Source organism: Manis javanica, chromosome 1 (genome assembly GCF_040802235.1).
Source record: "Manis javanica isolate MJ-LG chromosome 1, MJ_LKY, whole genome shotgun sequence".
NCBI classification, from domain to species: Eukaryota; Metazoa; Chordata; class Mammalia; order Pholidota; family Manidae; genus Manis; species Manis javanica.
Window position 1 is genome coordinate 164,529,081 of NC_133156.1, and position 23,687 is coordinate 164,552,767.

At 45.9% G+C, this 23,687-nt stretch overlaps 1 protein-coding gene, 1 long non-coding RNA gene and 1 pseudogene across 4 annotated transcripts in view; 1 reads left to right on the plus strand and 2 right to left on the minus strand.

Annotated features, from left to right (window-relative positions):
• Positions 1–7,454: 7,454 nt before the first annotated feature.
• Positions 7,455–8,452, minus strand: LOC140849482 (uncharacterized). Its single transcript, XR_012131402.1, has 2 exons — positions 8,263–8,452; positions 7,455–7,826 (listed from the first exon to the last, which is right to left on the minus strand). It is a non-coding gene; the product is annotated as an uncharacterized lncRNA (long non-coding RNA).
• Positions 8,453–13,734: 5,282 nt separating this feature from the next.
• NCAPH (non-SMC condensin I complex subunit H) overlaps positions 13,735–23,687 on the minus strand; it is a 43,644-nt gene continuing 33,691 nt past the window's right edge. For all 3 annotated transcript variants that reach the window (XM_017660047.3, XM_017660046.3, XM_036994669.2), the window contains 5 exons: positions 22,748–22,930; positions 21,326–21,439; positions 17,713–17,804; positions 17,241–17,316; positions 13,735–14,238 (listed from right to left, as the gene is read on the minus strand). In XM_017660047.3, coding sequence (XP_017515536.1) covers positions 14,179–14,238; positions 17,241–17,316; positions 17,713–17,804; positions 21,326–21,439; positions 22,748–22,930 — 525 coding nt within the window. In that variant the 3' untranslated portion in view covers positions 13,735–14,178. The remainder of the gene's footprint in view (positions 14,239–17,240; positions 17,317–17,712; positions 17,805–21,325; positions 21,440–22,747; positions 22,931–23,687) is intronic.
• LOC108396941 (arginine-fifty homeobox-like) lies at positions 18,016–20,921 on the plus strand (annotated as a pseudogene).

Here is a 23,687-nt window from a genome sequence, read left to right on the forward strand (position 1 = left end):
TGTGTTAAAGAGAACATTAGTCATGACACTTATTAAAGAACAGTAAGGCAGACATTTACGAGGGGCAGGGCGATGGGTATCAGGACCACTGCAATGGGGTCTTACAGTGGGGGAGTTTGCACTTGACTCCCCACACAGAAATGAGCAAACGGGACTTTGTAGCCACAGAGTAGGGTGGGGTCAGTGGACAGAAATACTAACATCAGGGGTTGGGGAGAGTCTGGCTGACTGACCTAACAGGAGTCTTGCAGAAGACAGACCAGGCTGGTCAGACATCACCTGGGGGAGGTGGAGGATGAGGAACCTGATCATATATTGAAGGTGATCAGATTATGGAGACTGGGGGATTCTGGCTAAACTGACTTGGCAGAGTTGAAAATGGACAAAGCAGAGATGAATATGGAAGTCCAAAAGCCAAAGCCTAGTAGGAAAGAGCTCAGAAGAGCCTGATTAGTTTGCTCAGGGAGAGAATCTTTGTCAGTCCCCCATCTTATTCAAGGAAAGAAGAGACGTTTTTCTTTCTTCTAAACAATGTAAATCCATTTTCTCATCTGGTTGCCTTCTGTGTATTAAGGATCAGCTGCACCATCTATTTGGACTTAGTAGTACAGGGTATTTGCTGGATGGTACAAACATTGAACCATTTAATATAGAGAATTTCTATTAAAACAAAATAAAAACAAAGATGAATGGTTGGAAACCCAGTTTCCGTGTCCAGAGGTCAGCCAGCTGAGAAGATTTCCAAATGTTAGGCTCACGATGGGAGTAGCAACCCAGTGAATTTCTCGGTCTTCTGTTTGAATGTCTTTCATGATTTCATGATGGTGTTGGCTGACCTGGTGAAGTTTCTGAGTGGCCCACACAGCAGCAGGCATGACAGTGATTTCTCTGAAGTTTATGTCAAGTCATCCAGCTTTAGCTTGAAGTTGCAGGCTTTGGGGAAAAGGCAGCGGTTCAGTTCTCAGTGATGCCAAGTCAGGAAGCGAGAACAATTGGAGGCATTAGTTTGGAGAGTTGTAGCCAGATATTTGGGGAAACTGGAACTGAGAATTTGTTATGGACTGGCAAAATGTGCAAGATGGAACCCACAGGGTGCACTACAGTTTTCCACTGAAACAAAAACATTTTCTCTGTAATCATCTCCCTTTGGTTCTTGTTTACAAAATAAGGCTGATCTCATTAGAGTTTAATTAAATTTTATTATTTACATAAATGTAATGGCAGGAATGGTAACTGACCACAGGCAGTTTTGAGTTTGCTTTGCTGGAACTTTACATAAGGAATCCCAGATTATATTTTTAAAACCTTGAGGTTGAGAGGTTAGGCAGCCAGGCCAGGAACCCTCCAGCAGATTGCACTTGCAGAACCTACAGGTTCAGATAAATTCCTCTTTTCTTGAGTCTCCAAGATAATCCGAGTTTCCTGGGCCTGCTAGGAAGTAACCTTCCTTACTCACTCAGAAGGCTGGGAAACCTGTAAGCCAGGTACCAGGCTGATTTTTCCCAGAAGGCTTTGTAAGTATTGGCTCCATAAAGTCAACCTTGGTTCCTTAGAACTGATTCTATGCATCATCCTGAAATATGACATTCCACTCAAAGCCTTGGTTATTTAACCAACATTTCCAATTATTTCCTGTTACAAGGGGAATAGATTCTTATTGAACTTATGAAAATAATTATATTGTCATGTAAATAAAAGTATTCAATTAATTTCTGAATTCTGGAGAGATCACGTAGGGGAAAAGATGAATATTTTATTTCTGTTTATAAAAGTATAATCTACTAAACTTTAAATTATAAACAGCTTCAGTAAAAGGCATTCCTTATGTCTGGAAAATGGAACATTAAAGAAATAGCAATTTTCCAAAACAATGACCATATCATCATTTATCAATTAATTCAATCTCCTGTAATCAATTCTTGTTCTACTTGATCATGGGCTAAAAGTTTCATGAACCTGTAAGCTTCTAAAGATCTGATGAGAGCTCACCTTACAAGAAAATCTGGTTGTTTCTATGACAATAACAAAAATAATAACCAGAATTATGATTGATAGCATTCATATCATGGACCGCAAGGATACTGACATGAAATTTCTATGAACTTTATACAATTTCTGAAATATTTATGTTAATAATATTTACCCATACAAATATGCCCTAAGAAAGATCAAAACATCTCTTCTTATTTGAGAATACCTTTTAATGTGATTTAACAAATTATAAACTAAAATCTCTTAAAATTTCTCTTTTCACAAGGTAAAAGAACAAAGCCTTTGAGATTTTCCCTCCAAGAAATCCCAAAGTTGGTTCAAGGTCAAAAAGCCTCATTTAGGATTTGATTTTGGGAAGACAAAATAAGTCAAAAATGTAAAAACCCTTAGCTCTTTTAAAAGTGAGAGGAACGAAGTACAGGAAATTATTCTAAAAAGACACAAGATCTTGATGTTCTAGGCAGGTTACACAAAAGTAAAGAAAAGAATCATTTAAAATCTCTTATTAAGAGCAAACCACTAATCCAAGAAAACTTTGTCATTGTAACAGAGAGATCAAATTCTAGTTTTGTACCAGTGTATATTTGATATTAAGCCTTTTTCAGCCTTATAAAGAAACCCATTCAAATCTTACTCAGCTTTGACTCTATGAAATAAGATCTCTTCTGCAAACCTTTTGCAATTTCCTTATATTCATTCAGGTGTTTGTTTTCCTACCTTTTTCTCCTTTTATTCTGGCACAACCAACCAGTCCTTCTACTTTAAAATAATATTACTCTTCTTAACAAAGACACATCCTTTATCTTTCATACCCCATACCTTTCCTTATTAAAAAACACATCCTACTTTCTTTGTATACTGTTCATACACAGTTGTTTTCCTTCATCCTATTATTTCTAATTATTTAAATTACATATATTGATTAAAACTTTTAACCATTTGTAACTTTTCTTTACAGAGAAAACTAGGAAGTAGACAATATTGAACTCTATCACATACTAGTATGAACAGACCAGCAAATTTTATTAATATATACCATCTCACAATTTTTAGAAACATGTATTTCTTTACAGTACAGCTTTTCCTATTTATTAACAGACACAAATATATGTAGCTTTGCTATACCATAAAAAAGGTGCTGAAAGTTTATAGGATTGCAGGGATTTGTCCCCCTAAGGCAGTTGAAAGGACCCCGAATAGTCCCCCCAAATCTGCCAGTTTGGCATAAGGATTATTTTGAGCTAAAGGCGATTGAGAAACAGCAGACACAGAATGAGCTCCCTGCCCTAACCCCTTCTGATAAAAAGCAAGATGTAAATTTCCATTTGTAAAGGTGTTCTCTTTCCTGTAACAAGAAGACTTCAGACTATAACAAACCCTACTAAACAGCCCTTATTTACCATACATTTCCTAGTAACCTTTCCACAATTTACAGCCCTTGGGAGCCCAAACCTCCTTTCCTTTGTCTAGTTACTTCTTCACAATTTATCACCCTTTGTTAGAATGGTATATAAGCGCCAGAGTATGTTTCTTTGGGTTTTTCATTTCTTCTCTGTAAAGCCCTGTGGCACATAAAATAAAAATTGTATGCCTTTTCTCCTGCTAATCTGTCTTTTCGTAGTTTATTTTGTTATTTATTTTTTTATTATGATATCATTAATATACAATCACATGAGCAACATTGTGGTTACTAGATTCCCCCCATTATCAAGTCCCCTCTACATACCCCATTACAGTCACTGTCCATCAGCATAGTAAGATGCTATAGAGTCACTATTTGTGTTATACTGCCTTCCCCATGCCATACCTATATTATGTGTGCTAAACATAATACCTCTTAATCCCCTTATCCCTCCCTTCCTACCCACCCTCCCTAACCCCTTTCCTTTTGGTAACCACTAGTCCATTTCTGGTTCTGTGAGTCTGCTGCTGTTTTGTTCCCTCAGTTTTTGCTTTTTTCTTATACTCCACAGATGAGTGAAATCATTTGATACTTGTCTTTCTCCACCTGGCTTATTTCACTGAGCATAATACCCTCTAGCTCCATCTATATTGTTACAAATGGTAGGATTTGTTTTCTTCTTATGGCTGAATAATATACCATTGTGTATATGTACCACATCTTCTTTATCCATTCATCTACTGATGGACACTTAGGTTGCTGCCATTTCTTGGCTATTGTAAATAGTGCTGTGATAAACATAGGGGTGCATCTGTCTTTTTGAATCTGGGATCCTGTATTCTTAGGGTAAATTCCTAGGAGTGGAATTCCTGGGTCAAATGGTATTTCTATTTTGAGCTTTTCGAGGAACCTCCATACTGCTTTCCACAATGGTTGAACTAATTTACATTCCCACCAGCAGTGTAGGAGGGTTCCCATTTCTCCACATCCTCGCCAGCATTTGTTGCTTGCTAGTTTAATTTGTAAGACCTAGGTACAGAACCTAAGAGGGTAATAAGAAAGTTTTTCCTCCCCTCCCTATATATAAACTGTTAATTCTACCCAAGAGGAACCATTTTAGTTAAAATTAAAGGAGAGAGCCCTGCCTTACTTAGCCTTTCACCCACAGAGAAAAACTCAAGTTGCCCACAGTACAGCCTGCCTAATACAATGTCTCCCTGAGTAATTAATGGAGGGAAATCAGTCACTGACAACACATGAGCCCTCTGTCAAAGACTCAAGTCCTATTGGCCAAGCCTTTACCCAGAGGCTCCCATTCATGTTTCCATTTAGTACTTTATGCAAATTAAGAAAGCTGAATTTGGCTACTTCCAGGGCCATATCTTTCTTTACGAGCCAACGTAAAACGAACTGATGTTTCTATAACCATCAACAGCAGAGATGTCAGGACTCCATAGAGACTGGCTGCAGATGGAGACATGCTGGGATCAGGTATGCACTTAGCCTCACATGGGCTGGCCTGAGAGTGGGACCCTGCCTGGTTCCTGCCCCTCAGACTCACACATGCTTGGACAGATGTAGCTGGACCCAGATGTACATGCACCTAGCTACAAACATAGACAGGCCCCAGGTGTGAGCAGACAGGGGCAAGTACCCAGGTGTACACACTCTGAGATAGACCAGGTGCATATAAACACACATATGCACATGGCCCTCAGGGACCCAGGTCTGGTCCTCCAGGCCATCCTGCCCCTCCCCACAGCCTTAAAATTGACTATGCCCTGGTTGTGGGCTCTGCCTGCTGGGTAGCCCCAGGTTGAGTCAGGCACCCTCCTGGTCACCATCCCGGGCACTTGTCTGGCCTGGCCATCCCCGCCCCCAGGGTGGGAAAGGGTTACTGAGAGTACTGGGAGTCTCCACAAGGAATGTGGGGCCCTGAGGCACAGGCCCACCCCACCTGTCCCTTTGTCCATCTGTCTGTCCATCCATCCTTTTCCCCATAAGGGCCAAAAAGCAACTCTACGTCTGACAGGCAGAAGGCACTGGATATGAGATACACAGATTGGCTCCATGCTGTCACCTGGCTGCTGCAGCCCAGCAGGTGGACCTCACTGCAGCCCAGGAGGGACCTCACTGCAGGCTACAGGCCCTGAGAAAGGACCAGGTGCAGTGGGCTGCCCCAGGTGACGGTGATCCCCCTGTGCATCAAGTCGAGACTGGTGCCAGCCCACCTGGGAGCCCTGTGGACTCGCATTGCCTACTGTGAGGGGTAGTCTGGGTCAGCTGAGAGAGAGGAACAAATGTGCTCTAGGGGACATTCAGGGAGGACCCCCAAGGGCAGGGCCTGCTTAATGAGTGCTGGGCACACACTGAAAGCAGAGAAGGGACCTTCATTCAGGCCTCGTGTCCTTTCAAATAACCATTTGTTATAACTCAAGAGAGGCTGGGGGCACAGGTCCTTTCAGCCAGCATGTGGGTGCTGATGTCAGAGGTCTGACATCAGTACCCCTGGACCCCTCTGGGGGAGCTGGTACCTGCAGTCCCTGAGGCTGAATGAATCTCAGGCATGAAAAGCATACTCTTGCCTGGCTAGTACACTGGGGCTATTGTTTTCGATAGATGAAAACCATGCCAGCTGGAAAAGGGCCACTAAACCCCAAAGTTCACACATGAATTGCTGAGGACCAGAGCATCAGAAAGTGACTTGTCCACATCACAGAATGAGCAGGTGGCAGCACACGGCTAGCCACGGGATCTCAGCCTGTGGCCCCAGGCAGCTCCCTCTACTCTGGGACAAGATAAACCAGTTGGCTGTGCCAAAGGGACGCTTGGGTTGCTTCCACCTTTTGGCTATTGTGAATAATGCTGCAATGAACACGGGTGCATAATATCTTTGAAACCTTGCTTTCAAAGCTTTGGGGTACATACTCAGACATGGTAGTGCTGGATCATATGGTAGTTCTATTTTCAATTTTTTGAGGAACCGCATACTCTTTCCCATAGTGGCTGCACATATTTACATTCCCATCAACGGTGCTCAAGTGTTCCAATTTCTCCACATGCTCACCAACACTTGTTATTTTCTGTTGTTTTTTTTGTAGCTATCCAAATGGGTGTGAGGTGATTCCCTTTGCATGACACCTGTCATGTTGGATTAAGTCCTGCCCTGATCTCATCTTAACTGAATCATATGCAAAGATCTTATTTTCAAATAAGGTCACAGTAACAGGTATTGGGGGTTAGGACTTCCAACATCTCTTTTAGAGATTCAATTCAACTTTGTATATATGCATATATGTTCATATGAACCAAAAAATATGTTCTGGGTTTTTTATCAAACAGGATACTTTTTTATGCCTTTTTCCCCCATGTAACAGTATGTCTTGGAGCTCTTTCCACCTCAGGATATTCTTTTAGCTGCTGCATACTAGTATATCGCAGGGATGTTCATTGAACAGTTTCACTAATAGTAAGCATTTGGATGCTTTGGATATTTCAAACAATGTTGAAAACAACATTCTTTACAAGCCTCCCTGTGCATCTGGTGAGTATGTCTCTTAAATAAATATCTGTTAATGTAGTTTTTGGATTGGAGGTATGTGTTGTATTATAAACTACCTGCTGCCAAACTGTGCTCCAGAAAGGCTGTGCCAGCTTGTACTTCCACCAGCAGTGGGAGAACAGAATCAGCTTCCCCACAGTCTTTCAAATGCCTGATATTGAGACAGGGACCATCGGTGTAGTCAGAGTAGGGTGAAAGCCTCTGGAATAAGCAAGGCAGGATATTTACAGTCAGAGAAATGTAACTACATGCAAGGAAACCCCCTACCAAAACTCTATATTAAACATTAACCTCTAGAGTCATTCTTCAGTGAGATCAGTTAATGTTCCCCAGATAAAGGGTCTCAGCATAGCCCATCTTTTTATTATGCTAACCATTGTAATCATGTGTTAAGATTCACTTTAGCATGCTAAAAGGGACTTAATGTCTCATCAAGGACAAACATCCCAAGACTGTAAGATAAATTTTAGCCGAAATAAGCAGGCGAAGAGAGGCAACAAAGGGCCAGGTAGTTTATTTGAGTGCAACTCCCGGGTGATGTTCCGCGGTCCAGCTATCACAGGCCAGGGAAGTCACACCCGGTCAGGGAGGTGGGGGCTTATAAAAGGTTAGGAGGGAGAGGAGTGGGCAAGCTATCCTAGGGGGCATGGAGAGGTATGATTGACTAAAGGTGACATAATAGACAACTAGAAACTTTTTTCCTTCCAAGAGGGAGGAAGCTGACATCCGGGTCTTAGTTGGCACATCAGAAGGATGGAATTCAGGAAGAGCTGTCCCCTTTCCATATAAGGCATGTACCTTGGGGTCTGGTCTGTTCTCACCCTATGGCATCTCTCTGTTCTGTTTGCACGTCCTTGTTTTTCCTTCCTCCTGCCAACAAAGACCATTTTTAACAAGTTCGCATCCCTAAGCCCTTTATCAGTTCCCCCAAATCCTCAACTGCCTATAAATCCCCTAGACAATGCACTACCCCGGGCTCTCTTGTCCCCTCCTGGCGTGAGCCAGGAGCTCTGTCCTCTCACTTTATTTCTAAATAAAAGCCTCTCCGTGGCTCTTCTACCCTGGGTGTTTGCTAAGTTCATTCTTTGATTCCGCAAACAAGAACCCTGGCATCAATATTACCCACCATTCCCCTCTTTCTGATCCCCTTGCTTCATTGATTGGCTTCTTCCTGTCTGTGACACTGAGCATCTTCTGCTCTTGGAATGTCCTCTGGGGCGACCTCCCTGTTTGCATCTGTGCCAGTGGGGATGAGGTCCAGCTGCATTTAACGGAAGGACCAGCGTTACAGTGGTTCAGAGTTTACCTTGTTGTTTTGTTTTCCCATCAAAGAAGTCACATCATAGGCAGTGGAGGGCTGGCCTGGCAGTTCCGTGGTCACCAAGGACTGGACTCCCTCTGTCTTTATAACTTCTCTCTTAAAGTTGCCTCGTGGTCACCTTGCACCCACAGCCTAGACTGTGGGAAGGAACCAGGAAGGACAGGCTCTTTTAAAGGACGTTTCTATCTGTCCTGTGGACCTATCATTGGCCAGAACTGAGTCACATGACCACACCTAGTTGCTGGGATTCTGGGAAATGAAGTTCTCCATCTGGGTACACTGTCCGCGTTCTGTTACTGAGGAAGAAAAGGACTGGGTAATGGGTAAGTGATAGCAGTTGGTGCCCCAGCATCCTGTCTTGTTTCCAAAGTCTGAGGAAACTGGAAAGGGTCAGGGCCTGGTGGGTAGTGGCGACTGATGGAAGGGGCCCTTGCCTTCCACTTCCAATAGCACCTTCTTACTGTCTCAGGAGTGGAGTTCCCTCCAGCAGCAGCAGGCGCTAGTGGGGGCCCAGCTCCTCAGCGATGAGCAGGGCCTGCAGGGGTGGTGGGGGAAGGTTGGAGGTGGCTGCTCTGGAAGAACTTGGCACCCTAAGGCATGTGCCTGCTGAGAATGGCTAACTGGGCCCCAGAGCCCACCAAGCCCTGAGCTGTGATGGGTGGGCTAGATGAGAGCAGAGGTAGAAGGGGAAGAAGCTGGTGAGGACGTGGGTGTGCCCGTCAGGAGTCCTGGGTGTCATTCTCAGTTCTGCTGCCAATGTGCTGTATGGCCTGGGGGACTCATCTGTCAAGTGGGGGAGATCATGCTCACTGTGCCTTCCCTCGGGGAGAAGCCAACAAGGCCAGGTCTTTGAGAACAGACGTGAATACAACAGAGTTGGCAGTGACCCACACCATGGTGTCCCATTGAGAGCAGCCAGTGCGGCCAGACCACGTGGACTTGGTGATGACCGGCAGAGCTCCCTCTGGGTCACATGGGTTGGGTGCCATGGAACTGAAGCCTCATGCAACCTCTCTTGCCCTGCCCTCTGCACGAGGCCCAGCTGCTGGAGAAACTGGAAGCAAAGAAGCCGAGTAGCTGGATGAAGCACATAGTTGGAGCTGAGGGAGCCGCGTGGGAGGCTGGGCCCACAAAGAGCTGTGTACACAGAGGAAGGCACAGGCAGGAAGGTGGGCTGGGGGAGCGAGGGCAGCTGCCATCCCCTCGGACGAGGTCAGCTGGGGCTGCCATAACAAGTACCACAGACAGGAGGCTTAAACCCAGAACGCATTCTCCCACAGTTCTGCTTGCCGACAGTTTGAAATCAAGGTGTTGGCGGGATTAGTTTCTTTAGAGGCCTCTCCTCTTGGCTTGTAGACGCTTGTTTCCATGTTCACATGGGGTTCCCTGCTATGTGTGCCAGTGTCCAAATTTCCCCTTTATAAGGACACCAGTCACATAGGATTAAGGCCCACCCTAAGTATCCCATTTTAACTTAACTACCTCTTTAAAGATCCTATTCCCAAATGCAGTCACATTCTCAGCTACTGGGGGTTAGGACTTCAAGATGGGTTGTGGGTTGGGGGGGCACAATCCAGCCTCTAATATCCTCTATGCAATGCCTACCCTTCATCTAACCACCTGTACTGGGTTAAATAGTGTCCCCTCCAAAATTCCTGTCTACCCAGAAGCTTGGGATGTCATTTTATCTGGATATAGGGTATTTGCAGATGTAACTAAGGTAAGGGACAAGATGAGCTCATACTGCATTAGGTGGTCCCTAAATCCAGCGATAGTACATGAGACAGAGAGGGGCACCCAGAGAAGGCACAGTGGAGGTGGAGGCACAGGTTGCAGTGACTGATAGGCTACAAGGCAAAAAAAGAGTGTTCCCCAGGCCCTGCAGAGGGAGCAGAGCCCTGTTAGCACTTTGATTTTGGACTTCTCGCCTTCAGAACTGTGGGAGAATAAATTAAGCCATGAAATGTGTATGGCAACCCCAATAAACAAATGTTATCTTCTATTCATCTGTGCCATTCACCCCCCTATCACCCAGCCAGCTATGCATCATTTGCCCATCCAGTCAACTTGGCTCCTGTCCTGGACCAGCCCACTGTGTTAAGGTGCCTGGAAGCCCCAAGGGTAAGTCTGGGGGCTGGAGAAGATGTCATCAAGGAGGGGCCACCTGAGCTGGGCTTTGTAGGGAGCAGGTCTGTGCCAAACTGCAAAAGCAGGAAAGGCTGTGCTATGTGGAAGGAATGGTGTGAACAGAGCAGAAGCAGCTAGGTGCCTGGTCCTGGGGTGACGTGCTGTTAATGCACGTCTGTCCCGCCACAGGGCTGTGACCTCTTTGCAGAGTCCTCTCCAGAGCCTAAGTAGGCGCTCAGTGCAGGGCATGAGAGCCAGAGCCCATCCAAAGGGAAGAGCTGGAGCTGCAGGGCATTGCAGCTGCACCACAGAAATGCAGCAATATCTATGGCATCCTCCAGCGTCACCCTGCCCAGGGGGACCAGCAGGGACTCCCTGGGGAGGGGTGTGTGGCAGCAGCCCATTACAACAGGAAGCTAGGAGGACCCAGTGCACTGTGGAGGTGTCTGAAGTCCCTGGGTGCCTTCACCAGGAAGACCCTCTGAGGTGAGGACAGGGGTGGCACAGGGTGGGGCTGGAGCATCTTGCAGCACAGAGGCCACAGGGGCTCCTGTCTGGGTCTGGAAAAAGGCTTCTCAGAAGCACGGAGTGTAAGTGGAGTGGACAGGAGCAGCAGGGAAGAGAGGCTGGAAGGGAAACCCAGATGACGGGCAGAGGAGATGGAGGTTTCTGCTGGAACAAGAGTGGAGATTTAAAGTATATTCTAGAGTTGAAAAGATGAGGGAAGAGGGTGGGGTGGAAGGAAGAGGGAAGGAGGCCACGCACGGCGTGGAATGCCGAAGGATGGCAGCACTCCGGCCTGCCAGCATGCCCAGTGCTCCTGCTCTCAGCCTGGTGTGCTGTGGCCAGCCTGTCCTCAAAGTCAGAGGGGCTGCCGTCTCTTCCTCCAGCCTCTCTGGTCTCACCTTCAGTCAGTTGTCAAGCACTTACTAGTAAATCAATGTAAGGTGGTAAGAAATATAAATACTATTTCATAATAAATAGTAGGAAGGATTCTACTATTGTAATAAATACCAGCAAGAATTCTAGAAACCCCTGGAGCTGAGAACCACCCTCTGCTCAGCTTCACAGCACCTTCTATTCCCTTTGGGTGATGCTGAGCCTGGCCCTCTGCAAACATAGCTACCTTGCCAGCCACTCCCTTTTAGGTCCTACCAAGGTGAGGCGAGGCACTTGAGGGTGCCTGCAGGGTGGGGAAAGGGACCGCCCCTTCTGGTCCCCAAGCCCTGTGGGGGGGGCAGGCAGGCAGTGCCCAGCAGCGCTTTTCACCCTGGTTGGCAGCAGCTCCTCCCCACGGCAGCTTGCCAACCATTACAGCAGCTTCGCAGTGTCCCCTGGATGCCACCAGCACCAGGGGAGCAGGCCCTTCTCAGGGGGCTTCTGCTCTATGGAGGCCTCTTGGAAGTCTCCAAGTGTTTCTCTTCAGTCCCTGTTTTCCCAGACCTCCTGACAGCTGCTACTCACCTGATACCTACAGCCCTCCCGTCCCGTCAGTATCAACTCCATGTACCTAGTAACAGCTCTTTACACTAAGCTTTCTGTTCTGTTCCTGGCTTGACTCCTGCCTGGACTCTGACTCCATCTCTAGTTTACATAGGAGGTAACTCAGACCTAGACACACTCTTCAGGCGATTTCCTGAGTCAGTGTCCTTATTTATCCCTAAGAACAGAGATGGTTTCCCAAACTGGGCTTCCATTGTGGCAGAGAGGTTTCCTGTTTTGCTAAGGACACGCACTGTTGCAGTTGAGCCTCAGCAGCTTCACTTCTTGTCACACTGGCCTTGTTTCCTCCTGGCCAAAGGGACTTCCCACCTTCACATCCTCAAATACTTAGTCCCTTCCAATTGCCTGTTTTCCGCTTCTTCAGTGAGAAGAGTGAGGACAGCTCTGATTCCTTAGCCTGTTCATAGGGGCATAGGCCCATTCTTTGCTTCTGCAATGTTTTTAATTCCTTTGGGAATTCCACTTTGGGAAACCCTTTTGCAAATTCCACTCATTCTCACCCAGGGAAAACTATCTCCAATATTAAGAAAAAGGTTTTAGAAGTGTACTCCAAGCTTGGGCTCAGAACACCTTGAACAGCACTGCAGACTGAAGACAGTTTCGTGACAGATACAAATGCAGTGTTGTCCCATTTAATCTGACAAAGGTTTTCCTTTCTCCCTGATTTGTGCATTTACTCATATAAAAATCTTGCAAAAGTATACAAATGAAATCACAACCTTTTATTTCACAGATCATTTTTACTGAAAAGAATAAGATGCAATGGCCTCCAGACTGCTGGAAGAATCCAAGATGAACAGCTTGGTGACAGTGGAGTCAGTAAGTGCCTCCAGGACAGCTGACGTGCAGATGAGCAAACACAGCCTCCTCTTTGCCATACTGAGCAGAATCACCACTACTGGGAAATGGACTCAGCCCACTCAGAGAAGCATGCTGGGCTGAAGGGGAGTCGGCTTGGCTGGCTCTGCTCCCAGGACAGAGCAGAGCAGGAGGCCTGGCACTCACCTGGCACAAAAGGATGCTGGGGGCTCTGGCCCCAGCAGGACGGGATGGTTCTCACTCGGCTTTCCTTTTTCTACTGCAGAATGTTCACAAGTCTAACCCTCTTAGTGTAACAGAGTGGGTAATATTTTGGACACAATTTGGAAAGCACATTCCTGAAGGGAGAGGATTACTTCTGTGTGGTTTTAGCGCAGGAACAAGTTCTTTATTATCAGGAGTTATCATGAATTATATACTTCACTGCTTCTGACCCAACATCCAAAACCCAGTGAATGGTGACAGGATGCTCTGGGAGAGGCCCAGGACCTGCCAAGGACAGAATCACCTGGATCAACATCTATAAGCCCTGAACCAGCATAAAGCAAAGAACAGACTCTAAAAGCACATTACCTGGTTCAAGGTCAGGCTCTGACAGCTGGCTGTCCTTATGCAAGTTGCTTCACCTTTGTGTACCTACTTTTCCTCTGTACCACGGGAGAGGTGACAGTATGTCCCTTACGGGGGTGCTGAGAAGACTGAATGAAGTTATCCACAGAAGGTACTTAGTAGCCACCTGAATGTCAGCAGTTTTTACTATCATCACCCTCCAGCAGAATTCAAAGGCCCAGTGGACTGCATCTCAACATCTCAATCTCCAGCCGGTGATTTCTCTCTCCTCCATTCTGCCACAGACAAATCATCCCAGCCCTTAAGCTGAGCTGTGTCCTGCCTTATCCTGGCATGTATGGGTGTCTTGTCTAGCTAACACGACTACATCCACCTTGAGTTAGTAAGGCCCAGGTCTAAAGCTTATCTAGAGGGTACTCAATTATTTTGCCAAGCATATTATCCAGAATGACTTTATTTTAAGCATTATATATACATTTTTAAGTGCCCATATGATGTACTTTATGTACATGAGTTAGGTAGCAGTTTAAGGACCAGCACCTATGGGAAATTATTTTCTACAAAAGTAAAGTGTGGAAAATGATACAGATCAACTTAGAAGATGAAAACTATACATGGATATAAAGAATGGAAACAGGTTCTCATAATCAAGAACACTATCCTCCACCACCTCCCCCACCCCCCAGGTGGTCACACAGGGTAAAAACTTTAACAAAGGACAGAGCTTCAAGGTGCTGGTCCCTGGCTGTGAGGGACAGAAGGGAAGAGCAACAGACTAACAGGCACTTCAGTAGTTGGCTGCAGCCCAGAGTGAAACCCAGATGAAGATGTCCGGTCATTGAGAAGTGATGGGGCCCCTGCTCCGACTTCTCCCCCACCGACTCAATCCTCCTGCCTCACAAGGACATCAGAAAGATCCTCAGTTCCTTCCAGCTTCAGGTTCTGAAGGATGATCAGAAATACATGAATTGTGGCATACTGAGAAAATGAGAATCATAAAACAACGTCTAATCAAGGTAATAGTCTAATGACTACAAAGAATGAGGTTTGCACCATATTAAGTAAATAATGTCACAGCAGATGTAATTTGCATGATAAAGCTGGTTGCAAATCCTGGCCAGTTGCTGGGGAAAAAAAGCAAGAAGCAAGACTTCCCTGACACTGGTTCCTGCAACCAACTCTCTCATGAAGGGCCCAAGAGCTAAAACTGTTTGCCTTGGAAGGAAGGAGCTAAGGAATTGCATGGGGAGGCCACCAGGAGCCACAACACATTTATCACCCTGTCCTTGTATGGCTTCCTCCAGGTCCTCTCCCCACTGCCCCCAACCTTACCCTTGGTGATAGCCATGAAAACAGCCTTTGTCCCTCTCTGTGCAGGCCCTTTCCCTATTCTCAATTCCTCCCCCACCCTGGGAATTATCCAACAACCCCAAGCAATCATTTCGCTCAGGACTGAGCAAGCACCAGAAGACTTTGGTGCTTAACTTCACCGCCTACACACCTCCCCCGGCTTGCACAGGAAGAAGCACACAATCCACACCCTGTCCTGTGCACCTTCCAGTACTGGAGATGGGAAGCTCCAATCTGGCCTTCCACATGTGACTTCTGCAGCTTCAATTCCAGAAGCTGCCTGGTTTGGCTAATTAGTGGCATTCTGCTGGATTATCCCTGCAGATTATCATGGTAATTATCAGGGCCAATGTTACCAGTCAAATCTTCTCAAGTAGCCCCAAACCAGGCCCCAGTAATGACCTGAGTGAGAGCTCTGCCCAACAGGCCATGGTCTGGAGCCACCTCCCTATTCCTCAAATGCTGAGCACTCTGGGCCATTGGAGAGATGTGATCATAGCAAAATGAACAGAGCTGGCAGTGCCACTGGGGGAAGCGGGGCAGCACCAAGCCAGAGCATCATCCACCTTCACTAGGCCACTGGATCATGACTACTGCTTAGCTGGGTTTACTCAGCCTTGGGCTACTCGGGAACAAGTGGGGGCCTCAGAGCTGCTCTCTCACAGGAGGAGGCAGGCTTCCGTGGAGACACACAGCCCAGGGCAGCGCTCTGACCCTCAGACTGGTGCACCTGAGTGAAAGAGGCCAAGCTCTGAATATGGACTCAAGCTAAGAGCTTCTGAGCCTTGGAGGCACCCACACTGTAGGAGCCAGTGGGTGAGGAGAGCGCACACAGTGGGACCATCCACTGGCACCTTCACCCACAAAGTGGGCGTGGGACTCCAAGCCGCCCCCAGGACAGTTTAGCAGGGGACAACTGGGAACATCAGACAGATGGATGGCTTGTGTGCTCTCCTCCTCAGACATCGATCCCATCAGAGCCACTTGGGGATTTCTTCTCAAGATGACAACAGTACATCTTTTTATTCGTCTCCTTCTCTTAGTCAGTCTTCCTTCGTGTAGTTTGCTTCTGACAGCATGTGTCAGGAATCGGCAGTAGACACTGTCAGATCTCCTCCCATAACCACGGAGAGATGCTCTGGGCCCCCAGCCTGTCTGCCTGACTTCTGAGCAGGACACTGCCCCCACTGCTGCTCACTGCCTTCCAGCCTGTCAACAACCATCTGCACCGGCTCTCAGCGCACGAGGTTTCCGCCGCGGCAGGCAAGCGGGTTACATGTTAGTACCTCCACTGTAAACACCCGAACCGTGGCCACAGGCCCAGGTGTCAGCACCACAGTCAGACACGCAGCACTTGTCTTGGCTCGGTGGCTCTTCTACTCTGTTCCCCACCCAAAATCAAACTAGCTTCTGTTAAATGGACAGCTTCTTCTTCTTCAGTGGGTCATGAGCTTAGAAGCTGAAAAGTGGTCCCTGACCCCAGTGGTGGGTCCCCTTGGATGGGTTGCCAACTATGCTCTACAGGCCAGTCCCTGGGGTAACATCTCTCCTTTAGGGCTGAGAGTCAATCCAAGCAAAGACAGGCCTGGGAAACAGCCAATCATCACTGCTTCTGATGTCATTGTGAGGCTCGAGGCACCGGCATATAAGAAATCCTAGACCTGTCTGCCAGCACCCCCTTTTTGCTACCATTCCAGTGCCAATTCCCTCAGACTATACTTATGTTCAGACAGGCATCAAACTCTAATCCCCCAATGCCAAGCAGGACACCTGTCCTAGACGAGGTTCAGTGTCTACAGGAGTGGTACACAATGGCAGCCAGGCACCCCAGACCTAGTGATGCTCTCCACTTCCACTAAGGCCCAGCCCCCTGTCCTCTACATCAGGTGCCAAAGTTCTGGGGGATCAGCTGCCTGGGAACATTAAGTGACATCAAGTTTTGATGTACCCCACGAACGGGCCTATTGCTGGCTGTCTCACTGGGTGCGTCCCGGTAGCACCAACAGACTCCTGAGAAGAGGGGCCTCTGCCTGCTCTCTCAGTACCTGCTCCGCAGCTGCCCAGCTCTGTTGGCTGATGGAGCATAACAGGAGGATGGCATGCTCACAGCTGGCACCCCTGCTCTGCTGTCTCCTTCCTGTGGCAGAGCTATCCCCCGGCTGTTCTCACTGCTCCCAGTGCTCCTGCTTTGTCCACATTGCTTTTATGCCCTATCTTTCTGTATCCTCACCTTTCCCCTCTCTTCTCTGCCATGTTTCCCATGTGTCTGGACTTTGACACTGGCTAGACTTGGCTTTTAAAGCCTTTTACTCCCAATGATGTAAAAGTACTTCATATTTTTAAGAGAAGAACTGACAGATTATAACTTCAGCACCTAAAATTTTCCCATTTGGGTCCTCATTATTTTCATGGCTAATCATAACTGATGGTCTCTAGGCTGCTTCCAGGTACCTGGTTAATCCTCTGGGTTAAAAGTACTGCATAGGTCACTGTGTTTAAGAACTCCTATGAGGATGCCCATGGAAGATGTAATAAGCAGCTCAAATACTTTGACACAAATAGAGAATACTCCCAAGCTTACCAAATTTACCTACCTTTTCATTGGCTAAATGTAGGAGACAGGCAAAGGCCAGAGGTATAGAGAGGTTCTGAGCCATGATGGGAGGCAGGCTATAAAACAAAGAGGCAAGTATTTAGATAGGTTACTGCAATTCTAGGAACAAAGGCTCTTTCATTAAGTATGAATACACAAGTTCAATGAATAAACTAAGGAGAAACAAAGAAATATTTCCGATGCATTTTATAAGCAGGTTTTCCCAGTTTCTTATTTGGAAATAAAATATCTCCTATTCCATTCTAGCCATTGGTGCAGAAAAGTACCTTTTTAAAGCTGATCTCATTTACCATATAACTCATTTATCAATGCAGAGAACAGAAAAATTGCTGTAAGTGTTAAAACAACAGGTTGTGTGCAAAGGGTCTGTCACACTGACAGCTCAGGCTAGAGCACCCTCAGCTGGCGCTCAGAGGAGAGGCAGTGAGCCCCCCATGTTCACTGGCACCCACCTCTTCTGCAGGTCCTTTGTGAGCCCACTAAGCATCTTCTTGTCAGCCACCTCTGCCAGATCCCCTTCTCTTTCAATTTCACTGTGGTTTGCCTAACAGATGAAGATTTTTATAGATTAGACATTTAGGACCAGTTAACTTTTGAGAGAGCAACATAAACTTACAAAACTGTAAGTCCAAAAAGAAAAGCCTACACCTAATGGAACCCAAACATTTTCTCAGTTGCATTTTGAAGGAGGACCCACAAAGGGACCCACTGCCTCAAGCGCTGGTCCATGACACTGACCACCAAGTACAGTCAACATGGGTATCAATGACCAGTACAATCCCAGAAAAGAGGTTTCTAGGTACCTCTGAAAAAACAGTAAGGAAAAAAAAAAGACAAAACAGTAACAAAAAGCCATGATACATTTATAGCTTTAACTGAACTACAAAGCCAAGAGCAGCAGGGTCTGTATCTGAAGCAGACTTGAGCTTTCCACTTAAAACACACACACAGGATGGGGGCTGCTTCCTTGCTAGTAGGCTTTGAGTTTCAAAGCAAGTTCCTTCTGGAGATTTGCATTAAAACAACTGAGAGTGTGTACATGGGATGGCACAGGTCTGGGTGACAGTAAAAAAAAAAACATTGACAACTATTGGAAATGGGTGTTCACTACACTATTCTACTTTCTACTTTTGAATGTTTAAATATTTTCATAATAAAAAAGTCCAGACACTAAGGAAACAGCATTTCCAGAAAGATGCATCAAGAAGGCTTGAAAATGGGCACTTCCAAAAAGATCTGTGACAAGCTTTCCATCCCATATATCAGCACCCCTGATGAACAGGATGGCCCCAGAGAAGCCCCAGTCAGACCCTTTTATCAACATGGGTGCTTCCACCATGAACTCGATAACACAGGATCCAGCTGGTCACCCGATACGGAGGACGCCCCAAATGCACCTCATTTATGCACACATAGCATGAAGAGCTGGAGCTCTGTTTAGCCATACCATGTTTCCAGATAAGAATCTCCAGAACTTGCTTTGAAACTCACCCTACCTGAGTCAACAATAAAGATTCGGTCCCAGAACTGGTGATTCAAGAGGAGGAAGTAGCAGCAGAAACAACAATCATTAAAGTAAAAAACCAGATCCTTCTGGCCAAGAATGTGCCCACCTCATGCACAGCATCAACCAAACCTCCTCCTTTTATTCCTAGTGTTTCAGATTTCTATAGCTACATTCCACCTCAGCCCTTAGGCTCTTCCAATTTCGCATGGGACACTTTCATCACTGAAAGTCCCACAGGTGATGTCCAAATGCAAGATCCTCAGTTGGACAGGCCAGTGCCTCAGTTCCTGCTTTGTACTGTGATGCTTATAACATAGCTCAAATCATAGAACTGTAAAGTCTTCTTGATGAGGATGAGATATCCAGGTCTTCTTTCCACTGTCTATATCAATCTCTCTCACCCACAAGGCCCCAGCTAGAAGAACAGAGTGTTCCTCTCCTAGCATCTTTGCTGGTCCAGCTGTAGGTCTATCTCCTGGGCAAGCCTGATCCAGTAGGACAAACTAGAGCACTGCACCCTACCATCTAAGAGACAGCCTGGAATTCCAGAACCCTCCAGTACAGTGGACTCTGGATTTCTCTGATCCAAGTATTAATAAATAGAAGGTCATAAAGAGAAAAAAAAAGCCCCCCACCAAATAATAAACCTTTAATTAAACTAACCAAAATCCCTGCTATCATGAGTCATTTAAATCCCAAGATTAAGCAGAACCCCCTTCCCACTTAATAAAGAGGACGTTTCTCTTATATTTGCATCCCATTCCATTTTAGTTGATAAAACCTAATGAACATGACTGAAGCATTATCTGATATCCAAGACTACTGTGGATAAAATGAAGGTTCCTGTGGGCGGGATTCTCACCTGGCCCTGGTTGGCTAGCTCACTACACACGTGTGGGCAATACGTTGTTATTGACTCTATATAAAGAGCCCTGCCCAGTGCTCTGGGTGACACGGTGGCACAGCTGGAGAGCAGAGATGAGACTGGAGTGGTGGCAGCACTGAGGACAGAGACTGAGACGGCTGCATGGGCAGAGAGGCCCAGAGGCAGAGACCGGCTTGCTGCATGCAGACTCGCTCTGAGTGGACAGGACTCTAGTGACTGACCTGCCACCATGGAAATAAAGTTGGGTATAACCCTTTCACCCCAAGAACGTTCTACTGTCATTTCTTTGGTCCCATTGAATCCAGAGTGAACTTGCCCAGAGTCCTCAATCAAATCATCATTTTCACTTTTCAGCCAGCAGGAGAAGGTATGAAAGAATAGGTTGAGTTCGGAAAGCTCACAATATTCCCTGAGCAGAAGAGGTCTGGAAGAGGGGATGGAAGGATTCTAGTTAATTTAGTCTCATTTAGATGGAATGAGTTAATCAAGGTTTCACCTTGTACTGAAGAAACATGAATTTTTTTTACTACTTTCCTACTTGGAATACACATCCCAAATCAAAATTATCAAAGGCTATAGGGAAAATGGAAGTTCTTATGGCCAGGATCCTCACCTGACCCTAAACTACTTGATGATATAACTGGCCTGCTGCTAGGCTACTGCCCCCACACCCACAGTATAGGCAGTAAACTATTACTGACTGAGTCCCTATACAAAGAGCTCTGCCCAGTGCTTTGGACAGAGGCAGAGATGGAGGTGGATTACAGACCTGCAGACTGCTGGGTGCAGACATGATTCTAGTGCTTGACCTATTGCCGTGAGAATAAAGCCAGGTAAAAACCCTCTTACCCCAAGAATGTTCCATTGTCATTTCCTGGTCCCACAGAATCCACAGTGAACTTGCCTGGGGCTGAAACCCTCAGGCAAGAGAAGGCCTAAAACATTTTACAGCATCTGAGATATTAGAATTTGCTTTCCAGAAGGGTCATTTATCAATTTAGAACTGCACCAGCAGTGAAGTACTCCAACTCAACTCCATACTGAAACACATTCACTGCTAATGCTGTTATTTTAAACCACGATAAACATGTTTTCACTTGTATTCCAGGATTACCAGCAAGGTTGAACAATGCCCATGCACTAGTTTACCACCTATATCACCTTTCATGTAACCTGCTGTGGATAAAGTGAGGGTTCCTATGGCCAGGATCCTCACCTGAACCTAAACTACTTTATGATGTCACTCACTGGCCTACCGCTAGGCTACTTGCTTCCATACCCAGGGGCAATAACTGACTGAGTCACTATAAAAAGAGCTCTGCCCAGTCCTCTGGGCAGAGGCAAAGATGAAGGAGGATTATAGACCTGCAGACTGTTGGCTGCAGATGTAATTCTAGTGCTTGACCAGGTAATAAACCCTTTCATCCCAAGAATGTTCCTTTGTCATGCCTCGATCTCACTGAATCCACAGTGAATTTGCCTGGGGCTGAAACCCATTGGCAAGACAACTGCCTGTTCATACCCTTGTTCATCTCTCTTTCAGAGGTGTGATGCCTTCCTTGTGTTTCTGAATGAATGCTTCCTGCATTAGTGCTACTGATACTGAGAGCCTTAGACCTCAGCCACTCCCTTCCCACATGCCGGGCACCTGGAGAGTAACAGATCATGTTACCTCTGTGTGTGCTTGCTTGGAGAACTCTGTCAGCAGACGCCACATGCTCTGCTTCAACTTCTTCATGTCCATCTTTTTAGCAGTCTTGGCATAATGAATTTCAATTTTATTTACCTGAAGTAGGTATGTGACAGTAAAAGAAAAGCAGAATAAACACCACTGACTCACTGTAAAATCAAAAGTCTGGATTTTAAATAAAGAATCAATCTTATTTAATCCAAACAGTTATGCTTTCTTTGGACATACTAAAATAAAGTCCCTTATTTCAATCTAATTTCTTTCTGATCAAGTGCAATCCACAAAGGCTAACCTGGAATTCTAGTGTTAAAGAGACAAATGTGCAGGAAAGCACAAAGCATGTCACACCTATTATGGAATAAATAGATGCTTAAAGAATAATTTACTATGAATAGAAATCTGGCAAAGGTTTTCCATAGTCAAACAGCTAGCCTCACTTAATCAGCATAAAAACCCATTCTCTCTGCGTATAGCTTTCATTCCTTTACTTGTATGACTACTTTGCCCCTGGTCCTATAGTTTAGCACAATCTTTGCAGAGATGGCTAGTTCCACACAAACTTAATCAACATCAGCTCATTCCTCTCCTCAGCCTTACTTAAGGATCAGCCACTTGGAAAGCAACAGGTTAAAATCAAGAAAAAAATAAAAATCAACCTCAAACCAATGTGACTTTCATATAGGAGGCAAGTTAAATATGTTACGCAGCTAGGTGAACAGGTCTGTCCTGTGCTGGACAAGGTCCTCCCCTTCTCCAGCTACCCTTCTGTCACCAGATGGCAGAACTTGCCCCAAACCCCTCTTGTTTATGGTTCAGTCTCCTGCCTTATCAGGGCCTAACAAGATGTAAAAAGCCCCAGCAGGGCTTCCAGACAACCAACAAAGGTTGGCACAGGCACATTAAGACCCAGAAGGTGACCCAGAACTACCTCAGGGCTCATCATGCTATAATTATAATAAATTTACACTGTAGTTTTGCACCACCCCACCCGTCCACCTGCCTCTCCCACCCCCCAGCCCTCGGTTTAGCTTAGGTACATATGGGTAAGTGCCTGTACACTAGGAAGGTTATATAAGTCAATTAAATGACACAAGACACGGGGAGGGACTTTTCACCATTTTAAGAACCAACCCTAACCCTAACAGTGGGGCTGCTTCTGGTTTCCAGACAGCCCACTCTCTGCCCTTCTCCAGAGTATACTTTCACTTTGCTTAATAAACTCCTGTTGCTTAAGACTGTGACTGAGAAAACACAATGCACTCAACCAGTAACAAATAGATCTTAGGCTTGCTTAATAAACTCCTGCTGCTTAAGACTGTGACTGAGAAAACACAATGCACTCAACCAGTAACAAATAGATCTTAGGCTAACAATGTAAAGTATAATTCTTTGCTTCATCTTTACCTTCTGAGGCTCAGCTACTAGATTTGACTCCCCATAAGTGGTGATGTCTAATCCTTGGACTTCAGGCACATCATCACTGTCTTGTGTTGTCTTAGGTGGATGACAAGGATAAGCTGAAAGGTCAAAAGTCCCAACTGGTCCCACAAATAAGTCATCTGACTCTTCATAATCACTGTCAGCTGCCTGGCAAGAAAATAGCTCTTTAAGTTTGGCAGAAGCTGTTCTGAGGGGCTTAGAAATATCCTTGAAAAAGCCCCAGTCTTTAATTACACAATAAGAGCAGAACACTGGAGAGTCCATGACCTGAGTCAAGCCTGGAATGAGATTCTAGGTGCCTCCAGTTATCTTCCTGTTGTACATAAACCTTACTAGTTCCACTAAGATCTCTGGAGTGAGAGTTAAAAGGAATTCAATGATCACAACTGCCAGTGTCCCGTGGCTTCTAACCAGTTGAGGGTTTCACTTTACAGAGAGCGTGCCTGAAACACCACAGTTGTGATGCGCACCCCTTACCCAACATGAGCACAGGAGATGCCAGGGGTTGGATGGTGGTAGCAAGGGTCCTGGCCTGCTGGACTGAGTCCAGGCGAACAGATGAGATCTCTGGGGTGGAGCTGAGTAAGTGTTTTATTAATAGGCCTCCCAGGGGATTCTCAGGGACAAGTTTGAGAAGCCCTGGTCAGTCTGGATTTTCACTAAAATATAACTACCCAACTCTCCTTCAAGTCAGAAAATAAGGTCAATAAACTACTCTTCCAGTTATTTTCCCTCTCCCCACATATAGGGACACAGATGAGGCCTAATATTTTTCCTCTTTCTGTTACTTATATTTGCCATCTCACTAGTAGAATCACAGAAGGAATATTGAGATTATTTAGTCTAAACCAAAATGTAGACATGGGGGCATGGCTTGTATAAGCTCACAATGTGAGAACAACAA